Source organism: Camelina sativa, chromosome 20 (genome assembly GCF_030686135.1).
Source record: "Camelina sativa cultivar CO46 ecotype springtype chromosome 20, ASM3068613v1".
In the NCBI taxonomy this organism is placed as follows: Eukaryota; Viridiplantae; Streptophyta; class Magnoliopsida; order Brassicales; family Brassicaceae; genus Camelina; species Camelina sativa.
Window position 1 is genome coordinate 32,117,792 of NC_141899.1, and position 26,120 is coordinate 32,143,911.

General features: G+C 45.5%; 3 protein-coding genes and 1 pseudogene across 3 annotated transcripts; 2 read left to right on the forward strand and 2 right to left on the reverse strand.

Moving 5' to 3' along the window:
- The first annotated feature begins 637 nt into the window (after nt 1–637).
- LOC104772834 (uncharacterized) lies at nt 638–1,724 on the forward strand (annotated as a pseudogene).
- A 2,099-nt stretch (nt 1,725–3,823) lies between these two features.
- Nucleotides 3,824–6,112, forward strand: LOC147919728 (uncharacterized). Its single transcript, XM_087504079.1, has 4 exons — nt 3,824–4,677; nt 4,788–4,933; nt 5,029–5,558; nt 5,630–6,112. The coding sequence occupies exons 1-4, from the start codon at nt 3,824–3,826 to the stop codon at nt 6,110–6,112; spliced, it is 2,013 nt and encodes a 670-aa protein (XP_087360205.1).
- Nucleotides 6,113–8,079: 1,967 nt separating this feature from the next.
- LOC147919729 (uncharacterized) lies at nt 8,080–8,481 on the reverse strand. Its single transcript, XM_087504080.1, has one exon. The coding sequence runs from the start codon at nt 8,479–8,481 to the stop codon at nt 8,080–8,082; it is 402 nt and encodes a 133-aa protein (XP_087360206.1).
- A 15,940-nt stretch (nt 8,482–24,421) lies between these two features.
- LOC147919730 (uncharacterized) lies at nt 24,422–24,925 on the reverse strand. The gene has a single exon (XM_087504081.1). It carries the CDS (start codon nt 24,923–24,925, stop codon nt 24,422–24,424), a length of 504 nt encoding a protein of 167 aa, XP_087360207.1.
- Nucleotides 24,926–26,120: the final 1,195 nt, after the last annotated feature.

Genomic DNA, 26,120 nt, shown 5'->3' on the forward strand with positions numbered 1-26,120 from the left:
TTCATGTTTTTTTCCACCACCGATGTCTTTACCCTGTTCTTTGTTTCAACATCATTGATTGCAGTTTTGATAGAGCTTAGGGTCAAAAGAAAGATCCTCACTTTCATTAGTCCCTCTCGCTGTTCCGACGGTGCCACTACTCTTTTCTTCCCGGTTTCATAACTATTACAGACTGAAGTTCTCACTGGGAATGATTTACTAGGCTAAATATAGCCAAAGAGGTTACACAAAATCAGAGATTACACTTGAGATATTAATAACTTACCACACAAACTAATAACAAGAATATTCCTATATTCTATCACAGACTTCACTCAATCTTCAGAATATGTAGTTACTGCATTAAAACGCTTTGCTGTCAAATTCTTTTAGCAAGTTTTGTTTCCACTTCCCATATTCTTTTAGTATGTGTGTCAAACGAAAATTTGGTGGGGCAAGTCCATTTATTTGGTTGGAGTAATTGGAAATATAAAGAAAAGAGAAAGTTGTCAGACCAAAACTTGGTGACCAAGGCCATTCATTATACAGTACCTTACTTACCTTATATTGATCGAGGGTTTTAGGTAGACAAGATTACCAAATTTCTTCCATTAGGGTTTTTTTTCTTGCTTTTCTTTAAGTACATAATTCCTGTTTCATGTCTCTGCTTCTTAGCCGCGTCTCGAGGTTCCGCCTAGGGAAACCTGCGTCCGTGAGATCATCTCTTCTTCTTACTGTCTCTAATGGCTTCTCAACTTCATTGCTGCAAACCCCTCCTTGTTCCATCATGGGCGCTACTCCGTGTGGAGAACTCATCATTCATTATGCTAATGAAGATGACTGCACTACTTTGGAAAAGAAGGTGCCTCTGGAGTTGCTGTACAATGATCTTCGTGATTATGCAACTGTAACAATTGGGGCATCTCATGGATGGGTAGCTACATTGAATAAGGAAGATGGGATTCTGCGTCTCCAAGATGATCTAAACCCTGTTGCGTCGTATACAGATCCGAAACGCATTCCTCTGCCTCCGCTTGTTACTCTGCCTCGTTGTCAAACCCAAATCGTCACCAACGTGTCAATGTCCTCACCGTCTCCGGAGGATGAAGACTGTGTTGTGGCTGTCAAGTTCTTAGGACCTCAAATCAGCTTCTGTAGACCCGCTCAAAGCAACTGAATCCAAAACCCCTGCTTCTTCTCTTCACGTGTCATGTTTTCCACGAAAGATAACATGTTTCGTATTCCCGGATCTGGAGGCCACCTCATCGAATCATGGGATCTCCACGCACAAATGCAAACACCCATGCTTCAGAGTTTGCGATTTGATAACCATAACCTTCCCAAGCTGACAGAGAAACGGAAGCTTCTGGATTCGTGCTTCACAAGCGAACACTTGGTTGAGTCTCAATCCACAGGTCAAACATTTTTGGTTAAGTTGTACAAGAATACAGCCAAGATCATCGATGGTACTGCTAAAATGAAAACAGAAGCTTTAATGGGCTTCAAACTTGACGAAGAAGGAAACGCGGATTACACTAAAGACATCGGAGATCTCTGTATCTTCCTCTCGAGGTCTGAACCGTTCGCTGTCCCTGTCACTTCTTTTCCTGGAGCTTGCCTTCCGAATCTGGGATGTCGACCAAATCACTCATGTCGATGTTTCTGGTTCTACCCCTATCCTTAGTTCGACGCACAATGTTAAAGTCCCGGCCCCTTACTATATTCTACCTCAAAATGTTGTCTAGCTACTAGTTTGGAACTGAGTCTGAGTCTAAAAATGTTTTTATATCTTAGAAATTAGACTAGCTGGCTTTTTCTAGATGTCTACAAGCCTTGAAGAGACTCACTGATGATGGAGTATTTGGAAGTTTGACAAGCTATTGACTAAAAATGTTGCTGCAGGTGTTGTTTTGTTATATTTTGGCTTATGTACACTCTCTTGTTGGAGAGAGAACTCAATCAGTAATTACATGTATTATCGATTTAGTTGTTTGATGCTTATATGATTCTAATCATCCAGAGCAGTGGAAGAGTAATGTTCTCAAGCAGAATGTACAATATAATGACTTTTAAAACAGATTTATAACGACATTAATCGAATGTTGAAGTGGGTTAACACTTGGTCTCAGGAAAATTGGCTTTTATGTTACCAAAACATGCATTTACAAAGTCGTATTACTAAAGTAAGTGAGCTTTGATCTCAAATGGTAAACAAGAACTAACTTTAGCCCGCTAATGAGCACTAAACAGTGAAAATTAAATAGATGTGATTAACAAAACCCAGAAGATGAGATATGTTTAGCCTATGAACTTGCCTTATGAACTAACTTAAACTCGTTTTGGTGCACGGTGGACTTATCCACATATCATACCGGTAGATTTCTTGCTACGAACCAATCGGTTTAATGTGGTTTTCTTTTATTATTTATTTGTGTCCAATTAAATTGTTCATGATTTTATACATAGCAAAAGAACAATACTACATCATTTATGTTGTCAATAAGCTAAGCATTGTTTAACTAGTGATTGATTTTTTTTTCTATATCTATTTTCTCATGGGTTGCACATACATTATTTATTTGGTTTACCACCTTATGACTCATCTAATCTCATCATAGAAGCACACTCTTGTTTATGATATCAATTGGTCATAGTCAAAGTGAAAACTTTGTACATCGATTTTTTTTTTTACCATAGTCATTAGTAGTGCATTTAAAGTCTAAAATGACATGTCAACAATATCCTCTAATTTTATACTACATTTTAACAATTTTTTCTTTTTTTGACAAAAACCTTGAATAAACAAGAGAATATTGTGCAATATTTTTTTGAGAAAGTTTGAAAATTTTTATAAAAGATTTTACAAGATTAGGAAAAACAAATCAGCAAGATTTTAAAAAACTTTCAAAACAATCTTTTAGAATCCTCATTTTATACTTTCTAATTTTCTATGATTTTAAAAATCAGCAAGATTTAAAAAAACATAAAGTCATTAAAATTCTCTTTAAATCCTAAACCAATACCTCCTCTTAGTCTGTCTCTCCTCTAGGTTTTTGATTGATAAAGACTTAATGATGTGAGTATGTGAAGGAGGCTACGGCATATGTTGATGTCCCTTTCGGTCACAATTAGTATGTTTAGTTCGGTCAAAGAGGGTCGAAGTTCTCTTCTATTATATTGATGTCGAAACACAAAAGACGGGCTACAACGCGACTTAAACGGGTTACAAAAGTAGACGAGGATAGTAGACGAGCTGATCTCTCGTCGATTCTTCGAGCTATGAGCTTAGAACCGTTGACTTTTGCTTGGACGAGCTAAGCTCTTGTACTTGCTGTACGACTTCTCCTGCTTTTCTTCGATCCCCTTTTCTAAAGGCCGTACGCCCGTATTTATAGGGAATCGTGTCGGTTCGTCTAGGAAAAATACCATAATACCCTTCTCTCTCGAAAGGGATATTTATGGGCTTTTTCCTGGGCCGGGCCCTTTTGTTGGGGTTGGATCTACCCCTAACAATAGTCCCCCCCCTTCGTCTCTAGTTCGTAGTCTTTAGGCGAAGGACCGCGCGTGGGATGATACAGAGTAGCGCGTGAAGGTGCGGTTTCCAACGTTGAGGGTCGAATCGTCGCGTTCGGTGCTTGAAGCACGTGAAATCCGGAAGTTGTTTCGTCATTGAGCGCGTGCTGCAATGATGACGTTTCTGTATTCTTCTTTCCTCCCCTATAAATATCACTTCCTCTCTAATCTTGTTATCTTCTCGTGTTTTTGGTGCTCCCGTCGTTCAGGTATTTTTCCTTTCTTCTATCTCGTCGTTATATTGCTTTTAGTGTGTCGTCGCTTTTTCATTATGAATTCTCCTCGATCCGAGTCATCCAATCCCTCTGCCGGAAGTCACCTTCGACGAGCGACGACTTCTGAATCTAGCGGCTCTACCAAATCTGTTCGCCGTCGAACTCGTTCTCTAAGATCCTCTGACTCGTCTTCGACGGATTCGGATGCGGCTCGATTCGAAGAGATAAAGCGTCGTCTTGCTCCTGGATCTGCAGTCCCTAGCTCCTCAGGGCTCACTTTCAAGACTCCCTCCTTGATAGACGAGCCTTTGAACGATGGCCCGTCTTTCCCTAACTTGGACGACATCCCTTTGCCAACCGAGAATCTCTTCAATCATATGCCGGCGACGTCGATAAAAATTGATGCGGCAGTTGACGCAGTTCGTATCGGGAAATTAAGAGTTGACGTGACAGTTGTTGCGGATTGTCCCAGGAAACTGAACACGAAGCCGAAGATTTTGATTCCGAACGCCTTTCAACGTCCCTGGGATGCACCTTCCGGTTTTATTTGTCTTTCAGAGAAATACTTCACCGAGTGCGGACTCACCTTTCCTCTTCCGTCTTTTTTGATGACGTATTTTGCTCGTCGAAAGGCGGCTGTTTCCCAATTTGCCCCGGCGACCTTTCGAAATGCTGTCGGTCTTTCGATCATGGCCGAGGCTGCAAGGGTCAAGCTTACTTGTGATCACTTTGAAGAGTTGACGTGTGTGAATCCATCGAGTCGGGAGAAGACTCCCGGGCTTTATTACGTAGCCTCGGGAAAGAAGACGACGCTCGTCGAGGGTGCCAAGGGTAAAACGTATAACTGGAAAGGCTCGTATTTCTTTTTGGAAGTTGCCGCGGGGGTTATGGAGGATCCGTCGATCCCTTGGTTTTTTGGGTGGAACCCTTCACCCGGTAGCCGACCCTTCTTGCTTAGTTATCTTCACTTGCTTCCTTTGGTTTTTCTTAACCCCCCCTCCTTTTTTTTAAAATTTGCAGTTGTTATTCCGAGGTGTTTGTTTCATACCCTTCTTCTTTCCGAGCCGAAATAGACGCGATTAAGCTCCGTTGCCCCTTCGTTTGGCCGGGAACCGAGGGTAGAAAGGATCGTCCACGGAAGTCAGCATCCAACCGAAGACCAAGAGGTACTATATTTTTTTATTATATTTTTTTTGGTAGTACATATATACGTTGCGAGCTTTGTTTTGATATTGTCCCCGTCTTATTATTATTTTTTTAGCTGAGACTATGGGGAAACTGAACTTGAACGTCCCTAATGCATCCGCTCGCTATCGCCAAGCTTCAGAGCCGTCGTCTCGGTCGGCTCCCCGTCAGGATGTTCGTCGAGGTTCCGATCCCCCTGCTGTAGATTCGTCCAAAAAGGTCCCCCCTTCCCCTCGTCGAGCTGTAGATGATCCTTCACGGATGCATCAAAGGTCTCCCCCGCCTAACCGCCACACCGGCCCTGAGGAGACGCTTCCAAGGAGGAAGGTGGACGGGACTTCTGGTCGCATTGCCAACCCTCCACAAAGGTCGCATAAAAGGAAGGATGGCCCTGAACAAGAGCCGTCTGTCCTACTGAAGAAGTCGAAGCCGACCGACTTCAGTTGGGATTTTGCTCATTCATCTGGAGCTCGTCCCTTTCCATCTGACCTGCAGTCTTGTGCCGAGTTGTTTCGGAAGATTCATTATGGCGAAGGTCGTCTCCCTTCTGTTGAGAGGATGAAAGAGGCCGACGCTGTCACCGAAGTTGCTCAAGCATCTTTTGAGGTTCGTCGGTTAAATCAATTCGCTTCGCAGATCTTCCTTGAATGTATTTTAAATTTTTTTTTTTAAAACAGTTTATTGCGCGTATTAACCGCATGGCCACCCGCTACGAAAGTCGTGTTCGAGACATGGAACGTTCAGGGGCGTCAAATGAGAGGATTGAGCGACTCGAGGCTCAATTGGGAGAGGCAGTTCGGTCCAACCAGAGGCTTAGCGACCTTGTGGCCAAGCTCGAACATCACCGGAGTGGGCTTATCAAAGAGCGGGATTCTCTCTCGACGAAGCTTAAGGAGTCCGAAGCTTCCTGCAATGGTTTGAAGCTCACCCTTAGCTCGGAGACGAGAAGGCTCAGGGATCGGCGTGATGAATATGGGCACCATGAGCGAATCAATGCCTTTCACGAGGTGGCCGGTCGCGTGCAGAGGCTTTTATCGAAGCACAAAAGCCACGCCAAAGCGGTTGAAGCGTCGCAGGAGAAATTCCTCGAATACAACCAAGCTATTGGGAACGTTCAAATGCTTGAAACGCTCGTCGCCGAGGGTCGATTCCTTGCTTGATGAGGAGCTTAAGGACCAGGTTGTGGCCGTGATGAATCAGCTGAAGGGCGAGGTTGAAGAGTTTGATCTGCCTGACATCTCCGAGGCTGATTTTGACTTGTCTCAGATTTTCGCCGGGCCTCTCCCCCCAATTCCGACTTGGATCGCTTCCCCAATCAGCAGGAATACGGAGGGTCATACTAATGAGGGCGAGGATGAGAGGTCGGAGAGTGGGGAGATCGGGGGTGAAGAACTGGACGAGCAGGAGCGGGTTGACGATCGCCCTTCAGACGGAGTTGAGGTGCAAGTCACCGACCAACCTTCTAATGGAGTCGAGGAGCAGGTTCTGGACTGTTCTGCCGAAGGGTTACCTCGTCCTTCCACTCCTGGGCGCGAGTCTCCGGTTGCTGGCCTAGTCTCGTGATCAGTGTTGTCGCCGTGTTGAGGGGTTGGCTCCCTCGTACTATCTTTCTTTTGCCGTGTTTTGGGGTCGGCTCCCTCGTACTTTATGCGCCGTGTATAGGGGTCGGCTCCCTTGAAAACTTTATTCTTCCTTTTGGGGGCATTAATTGAGGGTCTCATTTAATGCTTTAATTTTCGAAGCGTTGCTTATTGGATTCATTGAATGCCTTTTTTAGTTTTGGGAACTTGCGCCTGTTAGGACTTGTGCTCCCCGTCTTATAAATAGTCTTTGTGTTTCCCTTCAATCCTGTCTTGGTGAGTTTGTTGTTTTTGTAGGAAGAAGAGAGTTGCTCTAATGCCGGTGACGACAAGATCGGCGTGGTTGCGCAGGGCGCGGGAACAACTCGGCGTTAGATCCGACGAGGTGATTCAATCAGAACTTAACTACTATAACGCTCGCATTCAGCGATTAAGGGCTTACGTCATTGCCACCCGTCGTTCTTTCGAACGTTACTACGACTTCTGTCGTGTTGACGGGGTTATTGAATGTCTTGAACCGCTGATCGACGAAGGGTTTTTCTTCCCGAAGTGGTGATGGAATCGTTTGGTGGAAGAACGCACCCGGCACGAAGATTTATGTGCGGAAGTGGTAATTCCCGCACTTGAGCAGGGCGACCTTGATACCCTTGGTCGGAGGCCGTTTGAGGAACAAGAGGAGATCGAAACCTGTCGTGATCGTGTCGACGTGCTTTGCCGCTACGTGACGCAGTTGGAGAGCACAAATCACTATTTTAGCGAAAGTAGTCGCGTCGAAAGGATTTGTGCGTACCTCGAGGACATGGTTGGGCGAGGCATGGCTGTTCCGATGGATCTGCTGAAGGATGTGAAAGAATCATGCCGCTATTGGCAGACAACAATTGGCGGGTTGGAATTTAACGAGCCTTCCAATGCCGATCTAGGAATTGAATGACTTGTTTTCCGTTGTTGTAGCTCTTTCCTCTCCTTTTATTATATTTTTTTTTTGGTTTGTGCCGTAATGGGGTCGGCGCCCACATCAGACTTGCATCCTCCCCTTTAAATAAATCAAATTTCGTACTCCTGAGAGTTCTACTTTTTACTTGACTCCAATATTTTTTTAACGTCGCCTTTTTTGTTGTTTTTTTTTTTTTAAAAAGTGCGACTCGTGATGGTCGGCTTATCTCTTTTATGCGAGTTAGACTCGGCTTAATATAACCGGGGGTGACCGTTAATAGTCGGCTTATCCTTTAGTGCGAGTTGCGACTCAGCTTAATATAACCAGGGGCGACCGTTAACAGTCGGCTTACCCTTTTATGCGAGTTGCGACTCGGCTTAGAATAATACGTCGGAACGTCGGGTCATTACCGGGCCAGGGTAATGACTAAAATAATTCGCAAACGATGATTTGAAAAAGAAATTTTATATTATTGGCGGCTGTGTCCCGTAGAATGGGACTGCCTACGTACCCTCCGATCAGGAGGGATCAAGCCACTCGTAGTTCACATTTACATGTTTATTTAAACTAAAGAAAGGACGAGCTGGATATAGCCGAGCTCGCTTGGTGATTTTCAGTAGTAGTAGCGCTTGAGATGCATCGAATTCCAAGATCTCGGCACTGGTTTACCGCCCATTGTTAAGAGTTCGTATACGCCAGGATGGACGACCTTGGATACTAGATATGGACCCTCCCAATTGGCTCCCATTTTTCCGGCATCTGGTTCGGCAGTATTTTCAAAGACTTTACGGAGGACGAGGTCCCCTTCGTCGAAATGCCGGTTGTGAACTTTCTTGTTGTAGTACTTGGCTGTGGCGAGCTGGTAGTTTTGGATTCGTAGGAGTGCTTTGTCTCGTTCTTCTTCCAACTCGTCGAGTCTATCCATTTGCATCTGACTGTTAAGTGCGGTGTTTTGGACGAGCATTGTTCGTCGGAGGCTGGAACTGCCGACCTCAGCGGGTGCCATTGCTTCCATCCCGTAGGCTAAGGAAAATGGGGTTTGGTTAGTGGATGTCCTTGGGGTCGTTCGGTAGGACCAAAGTACTCCGTCAAGCTCGTCGGCCCAGGCACCCTTCTTGGCGTCTAGTCTTTTCTTTAGGCCATCGAGTATAGTCTTGTTGGTAGCTTCGGCTTGGCCGTTTCCTTGCGGATACCTCGGCGTCGACTTGCTTAGTTTGATTCGCCATCGTGCACAAAAATTTTCGAATTTGCAGGGAAATAAACTGCGACCCGTTGTCAGTGACTATCTCGTACGGGAGACCGTGGCGACAGATTACATATTTCCAGATGAAGAGTTGGACGTCCCTCGCCTTGATATTTGCGTAAGATTCGGCCTCGACCCACTTGGTGAAATAATCGGTAAGGACGAGTATATATCGCTTTTGTCTTGAAGTTGGTAGCGGGCCAATGATGTCCATCGCCCAGCGCATGAAAGGGTAAGGAGCTATTCCGGTTTGCAGGAGTTCAGTCGGCTGATGAATAATGGGGGCGTGTCGCTGGCATTTTTCACACTTGGCAACGAACTTTTCGCAGTCAGATATCATCGTTGGCCAGTAATGGCCATGCTTCCTGATTCGCAGTGCCAAGGCTCGGCCACCTGAGTGATTTCCTCCGGCCCCTTCATGCATTTCCATCATGACGCGCTCGGTATCGTTGCCGTGTATGCAGAGCAAAAGGGCTCCTGCCGCCGTCCATCGTAACAAATGATCTTTCATTAAGGTGTAGTGGGCGGCCTTGGCTTTTAATCTTCGTTTAGCCCATTTGTCTGTTGGTACGTCGCCATCGGCTAAGTATGCTCGGATTTCGACTCGCCAATCTGTCGCGTCGCTGTCTGAGGCTGGTTCGCATCCTCGGTGTGACCTCATCGTTCGATAAGTCGTCCTAATTTCATTGGGCTGGTGGAGTGCGAGGCAAGTCTCGGGATACGCTTCGCTTATGCTCGGCGTATCTATGCTATCCACCGGGATGATTCGCCGAAGGTCAGGATCCGATGTTGAAGCGAGTGCTGCCAAAGCGTCAGCCGGGGCATTGTCTCCTCTGGGAATTTTGATGAGCTCAAATTCGTCGAAGCGTTTTGACAAAATCCTAACGACATCGAGGTAGGCGGCCATAGGTTCAATTTTGGTGTCATACTCTCCACTGAACTGGTTGGCGACGAGCTGAGAGTCGCAGAAAGCTCTTATCCGCTTGATCTGCATTCCGTTGGCGAGCTTTAGACCGGCGATGAGTGCTTCGTACTCGGCGACGTTGTTGGTTGCTTGGAATCGGAGACGGAAGGATTGCTCCAAAATTTCTCCGGTCGGCGAAGTTAGCCGAACTCCTATCCCTGACCCAAGATGAGAGGATGCTCCGTCCACATGTAGGGTCCACCGGTCATCTGACGGGTCAGTGGGTGTTGGTTCGGCTTCCCCAAGCGGTAGTTCAATCAGAAAGTCAGCGAGTACTTGGGACTTTGCAGCTGGACGAGTTTGATACTCGATGTCGTACTCGCTAAGTTCAATTGCCCATTTTGTTAGTCGGCCCGATTGATTCGGGCTGTGCAGTATGGATCGTAAAGGTTGGTTGGACAGGACAGCGACAGTGTGCGACTGGAAATACGGTCGGAGCTTTCTTGCGGACGTGACGACTGCCAGAGCAACCTTCTCGACTGTCGGGTAACGAGTTTTCGCGTCGTCGAGTGATTTGCTTATATAAAAGATGGGTCGTTGCTCTCCTCGGTCGTCTTTAACGAGTACACCGCTGACGGCCGACTCTGAGACCGCGATATAAAGAAATAAGATTTCGCCGAGCTCCGGTTTTGCTACGATCGGTGGGGCCGATAAGTAGTTCTTTAGCTCGTTGAACGCGCTGTGACAGGCCTCGGTCCACTCGAACTTGCCCTTTGTTTTGAGAAGCTGGTAAAATGGTAGACACTTGTCGGTTGATCTGGATATAAAACGGTTTAGAGCAGCGATCCGTCCGGTTAATCGTTGTACTTCTCTGGCGTTCTTTGGTTGTGGTAGATCGATGATCGCCTTAATTTGTTTCGGGTTTGCCTCGATGCCTCGTCTGGTTACCAGGTACCCAAGGAATTCGCCGGATTTGACTGCAAATGTGCATTTTGCCGGGTTAAGCTTCATCCCATACTTGTTGAGGGTATCGAAGCATTGTCGCAGATGAGTGATATGATCCTTTGCGTGCTGTGACTTGACGAGCATATCGTCGATGTAGACCTCCATTGATGTGATCGCAGGACGCGACCTCAGCCAAGAAGACCAAGACACGCCGGACGCGACCGAGACGCCTGACCAAGACGCATTGGACGCGACCAGGGCAACCTCTTCAGACGTGGCCAAGGCTCCAACGATCATTCCCGGAGCCACCACACGTTCCAAGAGCTCAGTAAAGGCGGCCAAACAGCGGCTCAACCTATTTGTCCGAACCTACGTCCGACACCAGCCACCCAATGAAGACTCCGAAGGCTCAGTCCGCTTAGTCTTCACTCTTACCCAAGAGTGAAGACGGTCAAGTCGTTAAGCGAGGAAGTCGTTAAGCGAGGTTTGTCCCAATGGGTTTACCGGAGGAGGTTTTAACGAGGCATGGAGCTAAACGCAAAACGCCTAAAGGCTAAGTTGCTTCACGCGCAAGGCCAAGGCGGTTATCTCTCTTTCCCTCTTGTTTTTTGGTTTAATTTTGAACTTGAGAATATTCTCTTTTGATCCTATGTTTGTGAACGTTGGAGAGTGTTTGTGGCTAAGCGTGTTAGTCAAAAGGTGGCGATGTATTCTCTTTGTCAAGGGGACACGTCAAAAGGACGATGTGCGGATCAAGATGAATCCGCGTGTCCTTAAGCTCCTACCTAGACCTAGCTATTTAAACTCTTCTTAAGCCCTTGTTCCTCCTTAGACTTGTATGAAAATAAAACTTTTCTCAAGAGAGATTCTTGAAACTTGTCTCACTCTTCTCTTTCTTCAATCCGGGATTGAACCTTGAGAAAACCCTAACAAGACGCGAACCGGGTTCGCCCTTGTTAGCGACCGTATCAAGAGGAGAGCCAAACCTCTTGTGTCGTCAATCGATCCATCCGTATTTTCCCCTCACTACGTTTCCATCTGTCCTCTTTCATCTCTCTCGAGTCCCCTCGAATCATCTCAAATCATTCCGCTATCGTTTCCCTCAAAGACGTCCACCCGCTCGTCCCGCATCCGTACTGACCGATTGAACCGTTCGTGGCTTCCTGAAGTATCTCCCGAATGGCTCGTTTGAATTCCTTCAAACTCCGTTTCCATCGTTTGATTCTTCCCTAGAACCGAAGCCCAGAACCTCGGCCGTGAAAAGCTTCACCGACTGAAAGTTGACCGTAAGTCCAAGCCGCGTCCGTACCGCGATCGTACCGTGACCGCGTCCGGCGGTCACATCAGCTTGGTATCAGAGCTTCAAAGCTCCTACGAGGTTGTTCTTTCCAGAACTCTCTGTTCCTTTAAAGTTTCCATCTTTGAGTTTAAAGCTTGCATCTTTTAGCTCCATAGGACTCGCTTGTTCTTTTGGGTTTAATTTGGGGCATGCTTAGGTTTGTCTTTCGTCCGCTTAGGTTGTTAGAATTCGCATTTGTTCTTCGTGTTCATATCTCTGTTCCTTTGTGTTCTTGCGAGTTCACTTTTAGATCCATAAAGCTAGTTTCGCGATTAGTTTTTGTGTTTCCGGTCTTAGGCATAAAGCAATTCTTGTCGCGTAGTACTTTTACTTTTGCTTTTGCTTTATTTGTTTTAGTTATAGGATTGCATGTGTCATAGCTGTCCTCAATCATTGATAGTGGAACGAATCTTTGTGTGGTCCTCTTGAGCGTGTGAGACTCACGTGTGGTTTTCTTTTTGCGAGGTTTAAATTCAAACCTATACCGCGGAGCCACGCCACGTCACCAACAACCAGTCCGTACGATGGCCGAAGAAATTCCACCAGCGCCACCAGAGATTGGTGTCACTCTCGTCGCATTACGAGCCGGCCTAGAGCAACTAGCTGATCGCCTCACAAGGATTGAACTTATGAATCCTCCTCGCGAAGATCCGTTACCCGCGAGGCGACCACGACGCGAGCCAGCGAGTGATCAGTCTGATGAGGAATTTGAACCGAGGCCTAGACGACGACACCGCTATGATGATCAAGACGACGAAGGTCCGAGACGTTATGAGCCGAACCACAAGATGGTCCCACCAACGTTCGCAGGCAAGTAAGACCCCGAGGCCTATCTTGAATGGGAAAGTCGCATGGACCACTTATACTCGTGCCATGCCTATCCGGAGCTACGAAAGGTCCAATATGCGGTGGCACAATTCACCGATCACGCCCTTACCTGGTGGGATCGACTGGAGGCTGAACAACGACGCAACCGCGACCGACCTATCACTGTTTGGGAGGTCTTGAAAGCAGAGATGCGAAGGCGCTACGTGCCTCCCTACTACCACCACGAGCTCCAGAAGAAGTTTCGGCGACTAACGCAAGGCGCACGGAACGTGGAGGAGTATTACGAAGAATTTGAACACTTGCGCAACCGGTTGCAAGTCGATGACTCCGAAGTGTCACTCATGGCTCAGTTCTTGGATGGATTGCAAGAACGCATTGCACGCAAGGTCGAGCGCCAACCCTATCAAACTTTTGAGGAGTTGTTGCATCTCTCGGTGCAAATTGAGACTCAAATCAAGAAAAAGAGCGCCTCTGCGCCTCGTGGCCGAACTCAAGGAGCTACCAATTGGACTCCTAACGCGTCGCCATCAAACCGATTGCCGGAAAAACCAAAGGCGACCAGCGCGGACTCAAGGTTCAAACCTAGGGAGCCGGCCACCAATGAGCGCCAAGATCCGCGACGCAACACCACCGACGTCCGGAGCCGCGACATTGTATGTTTCAAGTGCCAAGGGAGAGGCCATTACGCTCGTGATTGTCCGAACGCACGGACGATGATACTGATTGAGGCTGGCGAGATCGAGTCCAACGATGAGGCCACTGAAGAAATGGTGCGAGGAGAAACCAAGCTGGAAGAAGCTGTTGCGGAACCCGAGGTCGGAGAACTGCTCATGATACGCCGCATCCTGAACGCCGGTGTAGCCACGGATGACGCCAACCAACGTGACAACATTTTCCACACGAGATGCACTGTAAGTGGTCGCGTTTGTGGCTTGATCATAGATGGAGGTTCTTGCACTAATGTGGCAAGTTCCAGTCTTGTCAAGAAACTTTCTCTTGAAACCACAAACCACCCTCGCCCTTATCGGTTGAGATGGTTAAATGATAAGACCGTGATCCAAGTAAAGGAACAAGTCACGGTCCCATTCAGTATCGGTCCGTATAAGGATCAAGTTCTTTGTGATGTGGTGCCTATGCAAGCTAGCCACCTCTTATTGGGGCGCCCATGGCAGTTTGATAAGCGCACCACACACTGCGGCCATACTAACCAATACTTTTTCGTTCATGACAACAAACGTATTTGCTTGAAACCCTTGAGCCCCACGCAAGTACATGAAATGCAAGACAAGTTGTCTAAAGACTCGAACGATAAAAAGAATTTCCTGATTCAATATGGTGATGTTAGAAAGTCCCTTAAGGACTCAGCCCAAGTGATTTTGATGTTGTTTCGAGATGCATTGCTTTCAGGTCTTGATGGTTCACTAGAAGCCTTACCGGAGGTCATACGCGGCGTCCTCAAGCGATTCGCCGATGTGTTCCCCGAAGAACTCCCCGAAGGCCTACCACCGATCAGAGGGATCGAACATCAGATCGATCTAGTCCCAGGAGCGCAGCTTCCCAACCGGCCGGCCTACCGTGTCAACCCTGAAGAGGCGAAGGAGCTTGAGCGACAAGTCAAAGAGCTCATGGCGCAAGGTTACGTCCGAGAGAGTTTGAGTCCGTGTGCTGTACCAGTGCTACTAGTCCCGAAGAAAGACGGGTCATGGAGGATGTGCGTTGACTGTCGAGCCGTCAACAACATCACTATCAAATACCGCCACCCCATTCCACGCCTCGATGACATGCTAGACGAGCTTAGCGGTGCCAGTGTCTTCTCAAAGATTGATCTGAAGAGCGGCTACCATCAAGTTCGGATGAAGGAGGGTGACGAGTGGAAAACGGCCTTCAAGACAAAACAGGGTTTGTACGAATGGCTGGTAATGCCATTCGGTCTTTCTAACGCCCCCTCTACCTTTATGCGTCTTATGAACCATGTTTTGAAGTCGTTTATCAATAAATTCGTAGTGGTCTATTTTGATGATATATTGGTATATAGCTCTAGTTTGACTGATCATGTAAAACACCTAGAGGTTGTATTGTTTACCCTCCGTGAAGAGCAACTCTACGCAAACTTGAAAAAGTGCGTGTTTGCTGCTGATGAATTGGTCTTTTTAGGCTTTGTTGTGAGTTCGCAGGGCCTCAAGGTCGATGGAGAGAAGATACGCGCAATAGAGGAGTGGCCCACGCCAACGAGCATCACTCAAGTCCGGTCGTTCCACGGCCTAGCCAGTTTTTACCGGAGGTTTGTGCGAGATTTCAGTACGATCGCCGCGCCTCTCACCTCCGTGATCAAGAAGAACAGCGAGTTTCGATGGGGAGAGGAACAAGACAAGGCGTTCATCGAGCTCAAGAAACGCCTCACGCAAGCACCCTTGCTTACATTGCCCGACTTCAACAAAACTTTTGAGGTTGAGTGCGATGCGTCGGGAGTTGGAGTCGGAGCTGTCCTGACTCAAGGAGGCACCCCGGTGGCGTACTTTAGTGAGAAGCTTAGTGGGGCCACGCTTAATTACCCTACGTATGACAAGGAGTTATACGCCCTCGTTCGTGCCATGGAGGTTTGGCAACATTATCTATTGGCGAGAGAGTTTGTGATTCATACTGATCACGAAACCCTCAAGCACCTCCGCGGCCAGACCAACCTCAAGAGACGTCATGCGAAATGGTTGGAGTTCATTGAGTCGTTCCCATACGTCATTAAGTACAAGAAGGGCAAGGAGAACGTAGTCGCCGACGCCTTGTCAAGACGGCATGCACTAATCACTACAATGGACGCGCACGTATTGGGTTTTGAAAGCATCAAGGATGCTTATGCTGGATATGCTGAGTTTGGAGATTGCTTCCAGAACCATGGGAAAGGAATCTACACCGAGTTCTACATTCACGAGGGTTTCCTGTTCAGAGGTCGAAGGCTGTGTATACCAAATGGTTCTATCCGGGAGTTGCTAGTGCGGGAAGCCCATAGTGGAGGTTTAGCGGGTCATTTTGGCATCACCAAGACCTTGGCCGTGCTCAAGGAGCATTTTTACTGGCCAAAGATGCGAAGTATGGTAGAGAAGCACGTCGGCCGTTGCATAGCTTGTCGCACCTCCAAGTCGACAACTCACCCGCATGGCCTCTACATGCCTTTGCCCGTGTCCACCGCACCATGGATCGATCTCTCCATGGATTTCATCCTCGGCCTACCCCTCTTGGCGCATAAAGATAGTATCATGGTGGTTGTTGATAGGTTCTCGAAGATGGCTCACTTCATTCCATGCAATAAGAACAATGATGCTGTGCAATTGGCGAACTTGTTCTTTAGTCTGGTTGTAAGGCTTCATGGCGTTCCGCGCACCATCATATCCGATCGGGATCCCAAGTTCCTTGGTCACTTCTGGCGAACTATTTGGCGCAAGCTCGGGACGAAGTTACTGTACTCCACCGCAGCTCACCCTCAGACCGACGGCCAAACGGAGGTCGTCAACAGATCAATAGGCGCCTTACTCCGCACAGCTATCGCCAGCAACAAAGGCTCCTGGCTCGAGTGCATTCCGATCATCGAGTTTGCATACAACCAAGCGGTGCATTCAGCTACGAAAAGGTCGCCATTCGAGGTCGCATACGGATTCAAGCCTTTGACGCCCCTGGATCTCCTCCCTATACCACCGAATGAAGCCGAGAATCAAGACGGAGTCGCACGAGCAGAAATGGTCAAGGCTTTGCACGAGGAGGTCCGAGCCAACATAGAGCGAAGGAACGAGCAGTATGCACGCTTCCTCAACCGAGGACGTAAACCGATGCTGTTCAAACCTGGTGATTGGGTCTGGTTACACTTAAGGCCGGAGAGGTTCCAGCAGAAACGCAAGGACAAGCTCAGCCCGCGAGGAGATGGCCCATTCCGAGTCATCGAGAAGATCAACGATAACGCCTACCGACTTGAGCTTCCAGGTGAGTATGGTACGTCCACCTCATTCAATGTCACTGACCTCGTTCCGTTTGATGTAGGTGAAGACGAAGATGTTTTGGGGACAAAACCTTTTCAAGGGGGAGGGAATGATGTGATCGCAGGACGCGACCTCAGCCAAGAAGACCAAGACACGCCGGACGCGACCGAGACGCCTGACCAAGACGCATCGGACGCGACCAGGGCAACCTCTTCAGACGTGGCCAAGGCTCCAACGATCCTTCCCGGAGCCACCACACGTTCCAAGAGCTCAGCAAAGGCGGCCAAACAGCGGCTCAACCTATTTGTCCGAACCTACGTCCGACACCAGCCACCCAACGAAGACTCCGAAGGCTCAGTCCGCTTAGTCTTCACTCTTACCCAAGAGTGAAGACGGTCAAGTCGTTAAGCGAGGAAGTGTACTCTTTTTCCTCACTCCGGGTTTGTCCGAATGGGTTTACCGGAGGAGGTTTTAACGAGGCATGGAGCTAAACGCAAAACGCCTAAAGGCTAAGTTGCTTCACGCGCAAGGCCAAGGCGGTTATCTCTCTTTCCCTCTTATTTTTTGGTTTAATTTTGAACTTGAGAATATTCTCTTTTGATCCTATGTTTGTGAACGTTGGAGAGTGTTTGTGGCTAAGCGTGTTAGTCAAAAGGTGGCGATGTGTTCTCTTTGTAAAGGGGACACGTCAAAAGGACGATGTGCGGATCAAGATGAATCCGCGTGTCCTTAAGCTCCTACCTAGACCTAGCTATTTAAACTCTTCTTAAGCCCTTGTTCCTTCTTAGACTTGTATGAAAATAAAACTTTTCTCAAGAGAGATTCTTGAAACTTGTCTCACTCTTCTCTTTCTTCAATCCGGGATTGAACCTTGAGAAAACCCTAACAAGATGCGAACCGGGTTCGCCCTTGTTAGCGACCGTATCAAGAGGAGAGCCAAACCTCTTGTGTCGTCAATCGATCCATCCGTATTTTCCCCTCACTACGTTTCCATCTGTCCTCTTTCATCTCTCTCGAGTCCCCTCGAATCATCTCAAATCATTCCGCTATCGTTTCCCTCAAAGACGTCCACCCGCTCGTCCCGCATCCGTACTGACCGATTGAACCGTTCGTGGCTTCTTGAAGTAACTCCGTTTCCATCGTTTGATTCTTCCCTAGAACCGAAGCCCAGAACCTCGGCCGTGAAAAGCTTCACCGACTGAAAGTTGACCGTAAGTCCAAGCCGCGTCCGTACCGCGATCGTACCGTGACCGCGTCCGGCGGTCACATCATCCATAGTCTGGCCGAGTTGCTCGACGAACATCTTATTGACTAATCGTTGATACGTCGCTCCCGCATTTTTCAGGCCGAAGGGCATGACCTTGTAGCAGTACGTCCCTCTATCTGTGATAAATGATGTTTTTTCCTGGTCGTCCTTGTGCATTAGAATCTGGTTGTAACCGGAGAAGGTGTCCATAAATTTTAACAGCTCGTTGCCTGCAGTCGCTTCGACGAGCTGATCGATTCTTGGCAATGGGAAACTATCCTTTGGGCAAGCCTTATTAAGGTCGGTAAAATCGACGCAAATTCGCCACTTTCCATTCTTTTTTTTGACGACCACCGGATTAGCTAGCCACTCTGGATATTTTACTTCCATGATTGACCCGGCGCCGAGGAGTTTGTCAACTTCGTCGTTCACTGCTTGTGATCTTTCAGAGCCTAACTTGCGCCGTTTCTGTTTGACCGGCTTATGCGTTGGGTCGGCATTGAGCTCATGGGTCGTGACACTTGGGTCGATTCCTTTCATGTCAGCCACGCTCCATGCGAACGTTGAGATGTTGGTTTTGAGGAAGAGTATCAACTCGTTCCTCATGGCGGATGTTATCTCTGTGCCGATATTGACGCATCGTTTCTTGTCGTTCTCGTCTAGGCTCACCTCTTCGACCGCGGCAACGCCCTGTTGGACGGCAGTCGGCTTTCCGTCTGTCGGTGACGTGCTGCTGTCGCCGACCCGTGGCTTTGATTGCTATAATTTCTTTCCGGTGCGAAGCTTATGCTCGATCAGAAAACAGGCCCGTGCGGTTTGCTGATTGCCACGCAGTGTGTATATTCCTTTCGAAGTTGGGAACTTAACGCACTGATGATATGTTGACGGGACGGCTTTCATCTTGTGGAGCCATGGGGTTCCAAGGATGACGTTGTAGATCGTTGGCTTGTCGATAACTGCGAACCGGAAGTATCTGGCTATCCCCCCAACGAAGATTGGTAAGGTGATGGTGCCGACGGACATAAGATGATCCCTGTCGAAGCCCGTTAAAGAGTGACATTCTGGCATAATGTCCCGTTCGCCGACTTCCATTTTGGCCAATACGTCTCTGAAGATGACGTTGACTGAGCTTCCAGTGTCGATCAATATTCTCGTCACCTCACTTTCGCCGATCAAGAGTTCGACGACCAATGGATCGTTATGCGGTAAATCCAAGCCTTCTAGATCTTTTCCGTCGAAAGTGATTGGCATGCCTTCAGCCTCGGACCTTGACGGCCAAGATTTCGTCATTTCAGCCTTCTTAGTATAATCTCTGATCGCTCTGACCAAATCGTTGCATCCGGCTAGCCCGCCCATTATCATGTTGATTCGTCGTATCGTCGGAGGACGTTGGTCGGGCTTGCAGTCTGTATGCGGTCGTTTCTCATTACCGCTGTCTTCGCGCCGTTCGGTGAGTAGGTTCTGAATTTTCATCTCGTCTTCGCTTTGGTCTGCTAGTACCTTTGAATCCTTGATGAATTTTCGAGCGATATATTCGGCGCGCTTGGCGTCGCTTCGTCCAGGTCGGGTTGTCTTGCTTCTGTCGGGCTCGACGACTATTGCTCCTTTCTTGTATCGCTCCATCAAGACCTTCTGGAGGTAATGACACTCATCAGTTGCGTGGGTGGTACTCTGATGGTAATCGTAGTACGGGGTTGCACTATTTTCACCTCCCTCTTTCCGTATATACTTGTTTTCGCCGATCGCAAAGGTTCGGCGAGTTCGATCTTGGTTTTTGACGAAATGTTGTCGAGGCTCGACGTAGTCAACTTTTGGAGCTGCGGCTACTGGCTGTTTTGGCATCGCACTTGCCTCTAGAGAATGCTTCTTAGCATTGATAGCTTTCTCTTCCTCGAGCCCAATGTGTTTTGCAGCTCGGAGTAATGCCTCGGCTACGGTCTCGATGTGCGTTAAAGACAGCTCTTCCTTGAACCGAGATTCATACCAGAGCGCATTTCGAAGTGCGACAATTGCGGCAGCGTCCGGAATTGAAATGTTGACGTAAACTTCCTTGAATCGCCCTATAAAGGACCGAAGCGATTCTCCCTTGTGCTGAGTTAAGGCGTATAAGTCGGCATGGGAATTCTTATTCTCGAACAAAACAGAAAACTGCTTCAAAAATTCGGTTATCAACTCCCTAATACTATCAATTGATCCGGGTGGGAGTCTCGAGAACCAGCTCAATGCGGTTCCTGTTAGATGCTCGGCGAAAACTTGACAAGCTCCAGCATCGTATTCCGCCGGGCTGAACTGTAAAGGGCCGAGGGCTACGCCAAAGGTGAGTAAGAAATCTCGCGGGTCGACCGTTCCGTCATAGTGACCCAACCGTGGCTTGACTGCCCGTCTGACCGTCGTCGTAGCGAGTCTTTGAGAGAATGGAGTTCGCTGTGTTGCTTCGAGCATAAGTCCGACTTGGGGCGCCTTATCCGTTGCTTTTTGAATCATTGCGGCCATTTCTTTCATTTGCTCTTTGATTTCTTTTAGCTCGGCGTCCTTCGTTAGATCGGTTACGTCGTTATTCCGCTCGATAGGGTGCTGGGCAAGATTACATCCTAACCCGCTGGTTTGCACATACGACCCTGGCGTTGTTCTTACCGAAGTGAAGTTTACTGGGTTGAGCCGAGCGTTGTTGAGATGGTTGATTTCATCTTGCGAGTTAAACTGTGCCGCAGTGAGTGCATCCAAACAGTTGTTTGTTCGCTCTTCCTGCTGGTCAAGGCGTGTTAAGATTCCTCGGAACAGTTCGTCTATACTAGAGACGGGCTGGTTGTTGAGCAAAGAAAGTTGTGTCGGCGCCTGTGGTGCCTCTGCGGTCGCAGGGGTCGTCAAATTTGTAGCTATAACGAAGGTCTCCGGACTTTCTACTGTCACGGTCTTTCTTGGAGCGTCCGGCGTGGGAAGGACTGTCTGCTCCGCTTGATCCGTTGCCGGGGTGATCGTTCCCCCCGCCGAGCTTGCTTCTTTCCTTGTCAATTATTGTCATCTCGTCCAGTCGGTGTAGGTCCGTTTTTCAATTTTTTAGAAAACTTTGACTTGGCTCCCCCTTCCTGGCACGCCAAATTGTTGATGTCCCTTTCGGTCACAATTAGTATGTTTAGTTCGGTCAAAGAGGGTCGAAGTTCTCTTCTATTATATTGATGTCGAAACACAAAAGACGGGCTACAACGCGACTTAAACGGGTTACAAAAGTAGACGAGGATAGTAGACGAGCTGATCTCTCGTCGATTCTTCGAGCTATGAGCTTAGAACCGTTGACTTTTGCTTGGACGAGCTAAGCTCTTGTACTTGTTGTACGACTTCTCCTGCTTTTCTTCGATCCCCTTTTCTAAAGGCCGTACGCCCGTATTTATAGGGAATCGTGTCGGTTCGTCTAGGAAAAATACCATAATACCCTTCTCTCTCGAAAGGGATATTTATGGACTTTTTCCTGGGCCGGGCCCTTTTGTTGGGGTTGAATCTACCCCTAACAGCATATATATATGGAAATATTGAAGAGTCGGTTATGTGGTCTAAACGGGCTTTTTTTATATAAAAAATGTGACCCAATAGGGAGACTACATTATTCGATCTGATTCACTTTAATCACAGGATTGAGTGATTAACTCATGCAGTCTCCTTTGGAAAAAAAATGAAAATAATTTTTTAGTAAGTCAAGGGGATTATAAAACCAATCTAGTTGAATTACCCGATTTTTACATATCTAAAACGAATTTGTCTATCTACATTTGATAACTGTTTTACATTTCAGTGACAACTTTTAAAATTACACATTTGAATTAATTAACAGAAAAAAAAAATTTTGTTCACCTATCACTACAAGTAACACGTTTGGAGACGTCAGTTATTTTGTGTCACTTCTTTAACCGATGTAAAAATATTAGAATAGAACGATTATTAACATCATTTGACTAACCGATGTAACATTTTTTATTTTCTTTTAGAAGCTTTTTCAATTTTGTTGATGGATCCAAATTTTTGAGAAAATGAAAAAGGTCCAAAACGCCCTAATCATGAAACTACAAAACCAACAAAACAGAATCGAGTTTCTAAATTAATTAAATTCATAACCATCTCTTCTTCTTCAAGATTTGAATGTCTTAAAAGTGTTTTTGTGTTATTGACGAATCATGTCGATTCTAACAATTTTATTGTAGGATAAGAGATTCGTGAAGAGGATCAATTTTTCAGCCGTGGTGAGGTGAATCTCAAATTCTGAATAATTCAAGGTATCATTCACTTGTTTACTTTTAGTTTGAGTGTTGAGCTTTGTTTTTGTTCGATTTAAGAAAAATATGAGTCAGAATGTTGACTCATGTTCATGTTTTGCTTGACTTGCTTCTTGCTTGAGTAGGATTTTTGATTTCGGTTGAAAATCACAAAAATTGATCGTGGATCATTGGCTGGTTAACACATTTGGTCGATCATTGGCTGGTTAACACGTTTGGATGATTCTGGTCATACTATGGTAAATTTCTCTTGTTTAATACACTCTGGAAAGGCTGAAGAATATGAGCCTTATGTGTTAGCTTCCCAAACAAGATTGGTTTACTATCTGAAAGATGGTTCGTGGTTAGGCTCACTAAGTAATGATCTTAATATACTACCCAATACCCATTAACTCTTGAGGAATTATTTGATGCGAGACCAGGACTGATTCCAGAAGATCAATGGAAAGAATTTGTGGAAATATTGCAACTCACTGATAAAGCTATGGTAAAACTTGAATAACACAGTTTACTACTACTTTGTATATACATCACACATAAAAATTTACTATGTATTGTATTGAAGAAACTCTCTTTTTATTATCTGAAACAATCTGATATAATTGATATCATAGAAGCAGCTAGATCATAACCAACTCTCCTTAGAAGTCACATGCGACTGTTTCCTCACAAACAACATAATTCGAACTATTATGTTTTCAAAGTAAATAAGCAATGAACTATTTTATTCGCATGTGTTCTTCTCTTGCTCCACACGTGATGCTCCTCCTTTACAATTCCTTCTTATATACACCTGATGAGGCTTATCAATACCCCTCCATCGAAATGAAGTTTGTCCTCAAGCGCTAGAGTAGCAAACTGCTTCTGCAATTCTCTGACCACCTCCCAATTTTTCTCATTATCAGGCAACCCTTTCAAACGAACCAATGCCTCCAGCACACCCTTATCATTGTAACAGGTGTCTAATACTTCCTCTGGTTCGATTGACAACTCCTCAGAATCAGTAAAAAGATCTGGCAGAGGAATGACCTGATGATGTGCTCCCAAGACCTTCTTAATCTGAGATACATGAAAGTTTAAATGTATTTTTGAGACATCTGGTAACTTCATTCTGTAAACCGCTTTCCGAATCCTCTCCATAGTTTCATAGGGTCCAAAATATTTGGCTGCTAGCTTCTGACAAGCACGTTTCACTATAAATTGTTGTCTATGTTGTCTCAGTTTCAAGCAAACCCAAGTACTTACTTAAAATTATACATCTCTTCTATGCTTATCAGCATTATTCTTCATCAATTATTGAGCGCGAATCAAGTGCTCTTTTATGTGATCAAGCATTAAATCTCTTTCCTTCATCATGTTCTTAAGTTCCACCACCTTCGTGGATAGTTCTTCAAATCGAAATATAGCAGGCAGGTCTCTACCATACAGGATCTTAAATGGAGAAGCCTTAAGAGAAGTATGGAAAGAAGAGTTATACCATAATTCAGCGCAAGACAACCACATTCGGGGATGCGAAAAAGCAAAGCATCGAAGGAATGTCTCTAAGCATCTGTTCAAGACTTCTGTTTGACCATCCGTTTGAGGGTGGAACGATGTACTATATTTCAGTTTCGTTCCAGATAACCTGAAGCAATCCTTCCAAAATGCACTCAAAAACGTACTGCCTCTATCAGAAACAATAGACGCCAAAAATACATGTAACTTCACCCAGTGGCGGAGGTAGGGTGCAAGCATGTGGGTCAAATGACCCTGGTGAAATTTTAAATTTGGCTTAAATTTTAAGAAAAAAATTAAATTTACCCATGTAAAATAGTACAATTGACCCTGGTAAAATTTTTAAATCACATAATTGACTCCAATAAATTTTTTTTTGACCCTGATGGGATGATTTCCTAGCTCCGCCACTGACTTCACCACTTCTTTAATGAAAAATCTTGCCACATCCGATGCAGAGAATGGATGTTTCAGGCCGACATAATGACTGTATTTGCTTAATTTGTCAACTATCACCAATATAACATTCTTCCTCTGTGACGTTGGTAAGCCTTCTACATAGTCCATCGATATGTCCTCCCAAACATGTTGTGGTAATGGTAAGGGCTGCAACAATTCTGCTGGAGACAAGGTCGAATATTTGTGTCACTCACAAATTTCACATTCTGACACAAAATTTTGGACATCCTTCACTAACCCTTATGAGTGAAATGATTGTTGGATCCGCTAAACAGTCTTTAACACACCAGAATGTCCTCTCAACAACCCAACATGGCACTCTTCTAATATTAGTGGAATTAAAGCAGACGTCTTAAGGATTACCAACCTATGTTTGAACCATAGCACTCCGTTTTTGAAAGTGAATTTGCTATGACTAGCCGGATTTGTTACACATGATTGGATGTCTGCTTGCAACTGCTCATCCTTCTCTAGTTCATCAAAAATGTCTTGCAATTTGAGTACAGTGGGCATTGTTAATGCCAATAACATATGAGACGACAATACTCCTTTAGGTTGAATCATCCTAGACAGTCCATCTGCTGCCGTATTCTCCACTCCCGGTTTGTAAATAATCTCAAAATTGTAATTCAAGAGCTTAATAAGCCATTTCTGGTAATCCATTGTTACCTCATCGAGTAAAAACTTCAAACTCTTCTGATCCATGTGCACCACAAAATGTCTGCCAAACAAATACTGTTTCCACTTTTGTATGGCTAGAACTTTTGCCATCAATTCCCTCTCATATACTTGCTTAAGTTGCTCCTTAGCTGTCAAACCATGACTTTAGTAAGCGATTTGTCTTCTGTTATGCATCAAAACCACTCCTACGGGATCAAGAACTCATTTTCAGGTAATGTACAATTTCTTTGTAATCAAGAAGTTATCAGTTTTTGCAGGTAACACACAAAGTGTAATGTTTACAGGTGAATGCAATAGGTGGAAACACAAGTATTTTCATCAATCATCTAGTATCAACAGTAGTGACCAGGTAACAAAATTAGAATTACATGTATTTTCTGCATTGCACTTGCAGTAGCAGTATCTACAATATCTGGAAAGGAGTGGAATTTGAACTGAAGCAGAAAGTCATTTGACTTGGATTTTACTTAAAATTGATATGTAAACTGATATGTTAGTTGTTGTATAATATTTTGATCTATAGCTGTTAGTCTTCTCTTTAATAAGTCCACTCAATTAGTGTTGGACTGTTTTAAAAATTTCAGATTGATTTTGAGAAACCAGCGTTATCGCATGATGAATTTCTTTTGTTTAGTTATGGAATGCATATGCGTAGTGTTGTAGTTGTCTTCAAGGCTACGTAGCTCGTTTTACATATAAGAAGCTGAGACTCTATTGTCATTTTATCATTTGATCAATGATTATGGGCTACTATGTTTTTTTTTGTCAAATTTAAATGGACGCCGGGTGTTGTAGTTGTCTTCAAGGCTACGTAGCTCGTTTTACATATAAGAAGCTGAGACTCTATTGTCATTTTATCATTTGATCAATGATTATGGAATTTCTTATTTTATAAATCAAAGATTTTTTTTTATATTTTTCATTTTATTTTCGATATTGTATACCCTTGTATCACAATTATGTCTTGTCTTTAAAATGTAATATTTGATTTTACTATGAATTAATCTATAGTTGTTTTTGTTTTTATGTAATAAAAAATTGTACTGTGAGTAAAAGTTAATAATAAAGAAACTGTTTTATAAAATAAAATATTTCAAAATACTGGATTACGTCGGTTTTAGAAGCCATGTGAATAACTTTTAGAGTTACATAAAACTTAACTTCAGTATTACAAATGAAACATAAACGCTTTACGTCACTGGTCATTTCGTGTTAAGTCACTTTTGTAACTGACTTATATTATTAGTGTCATTTTAAAACTGATGTAAAAGAATTATAAAACTGA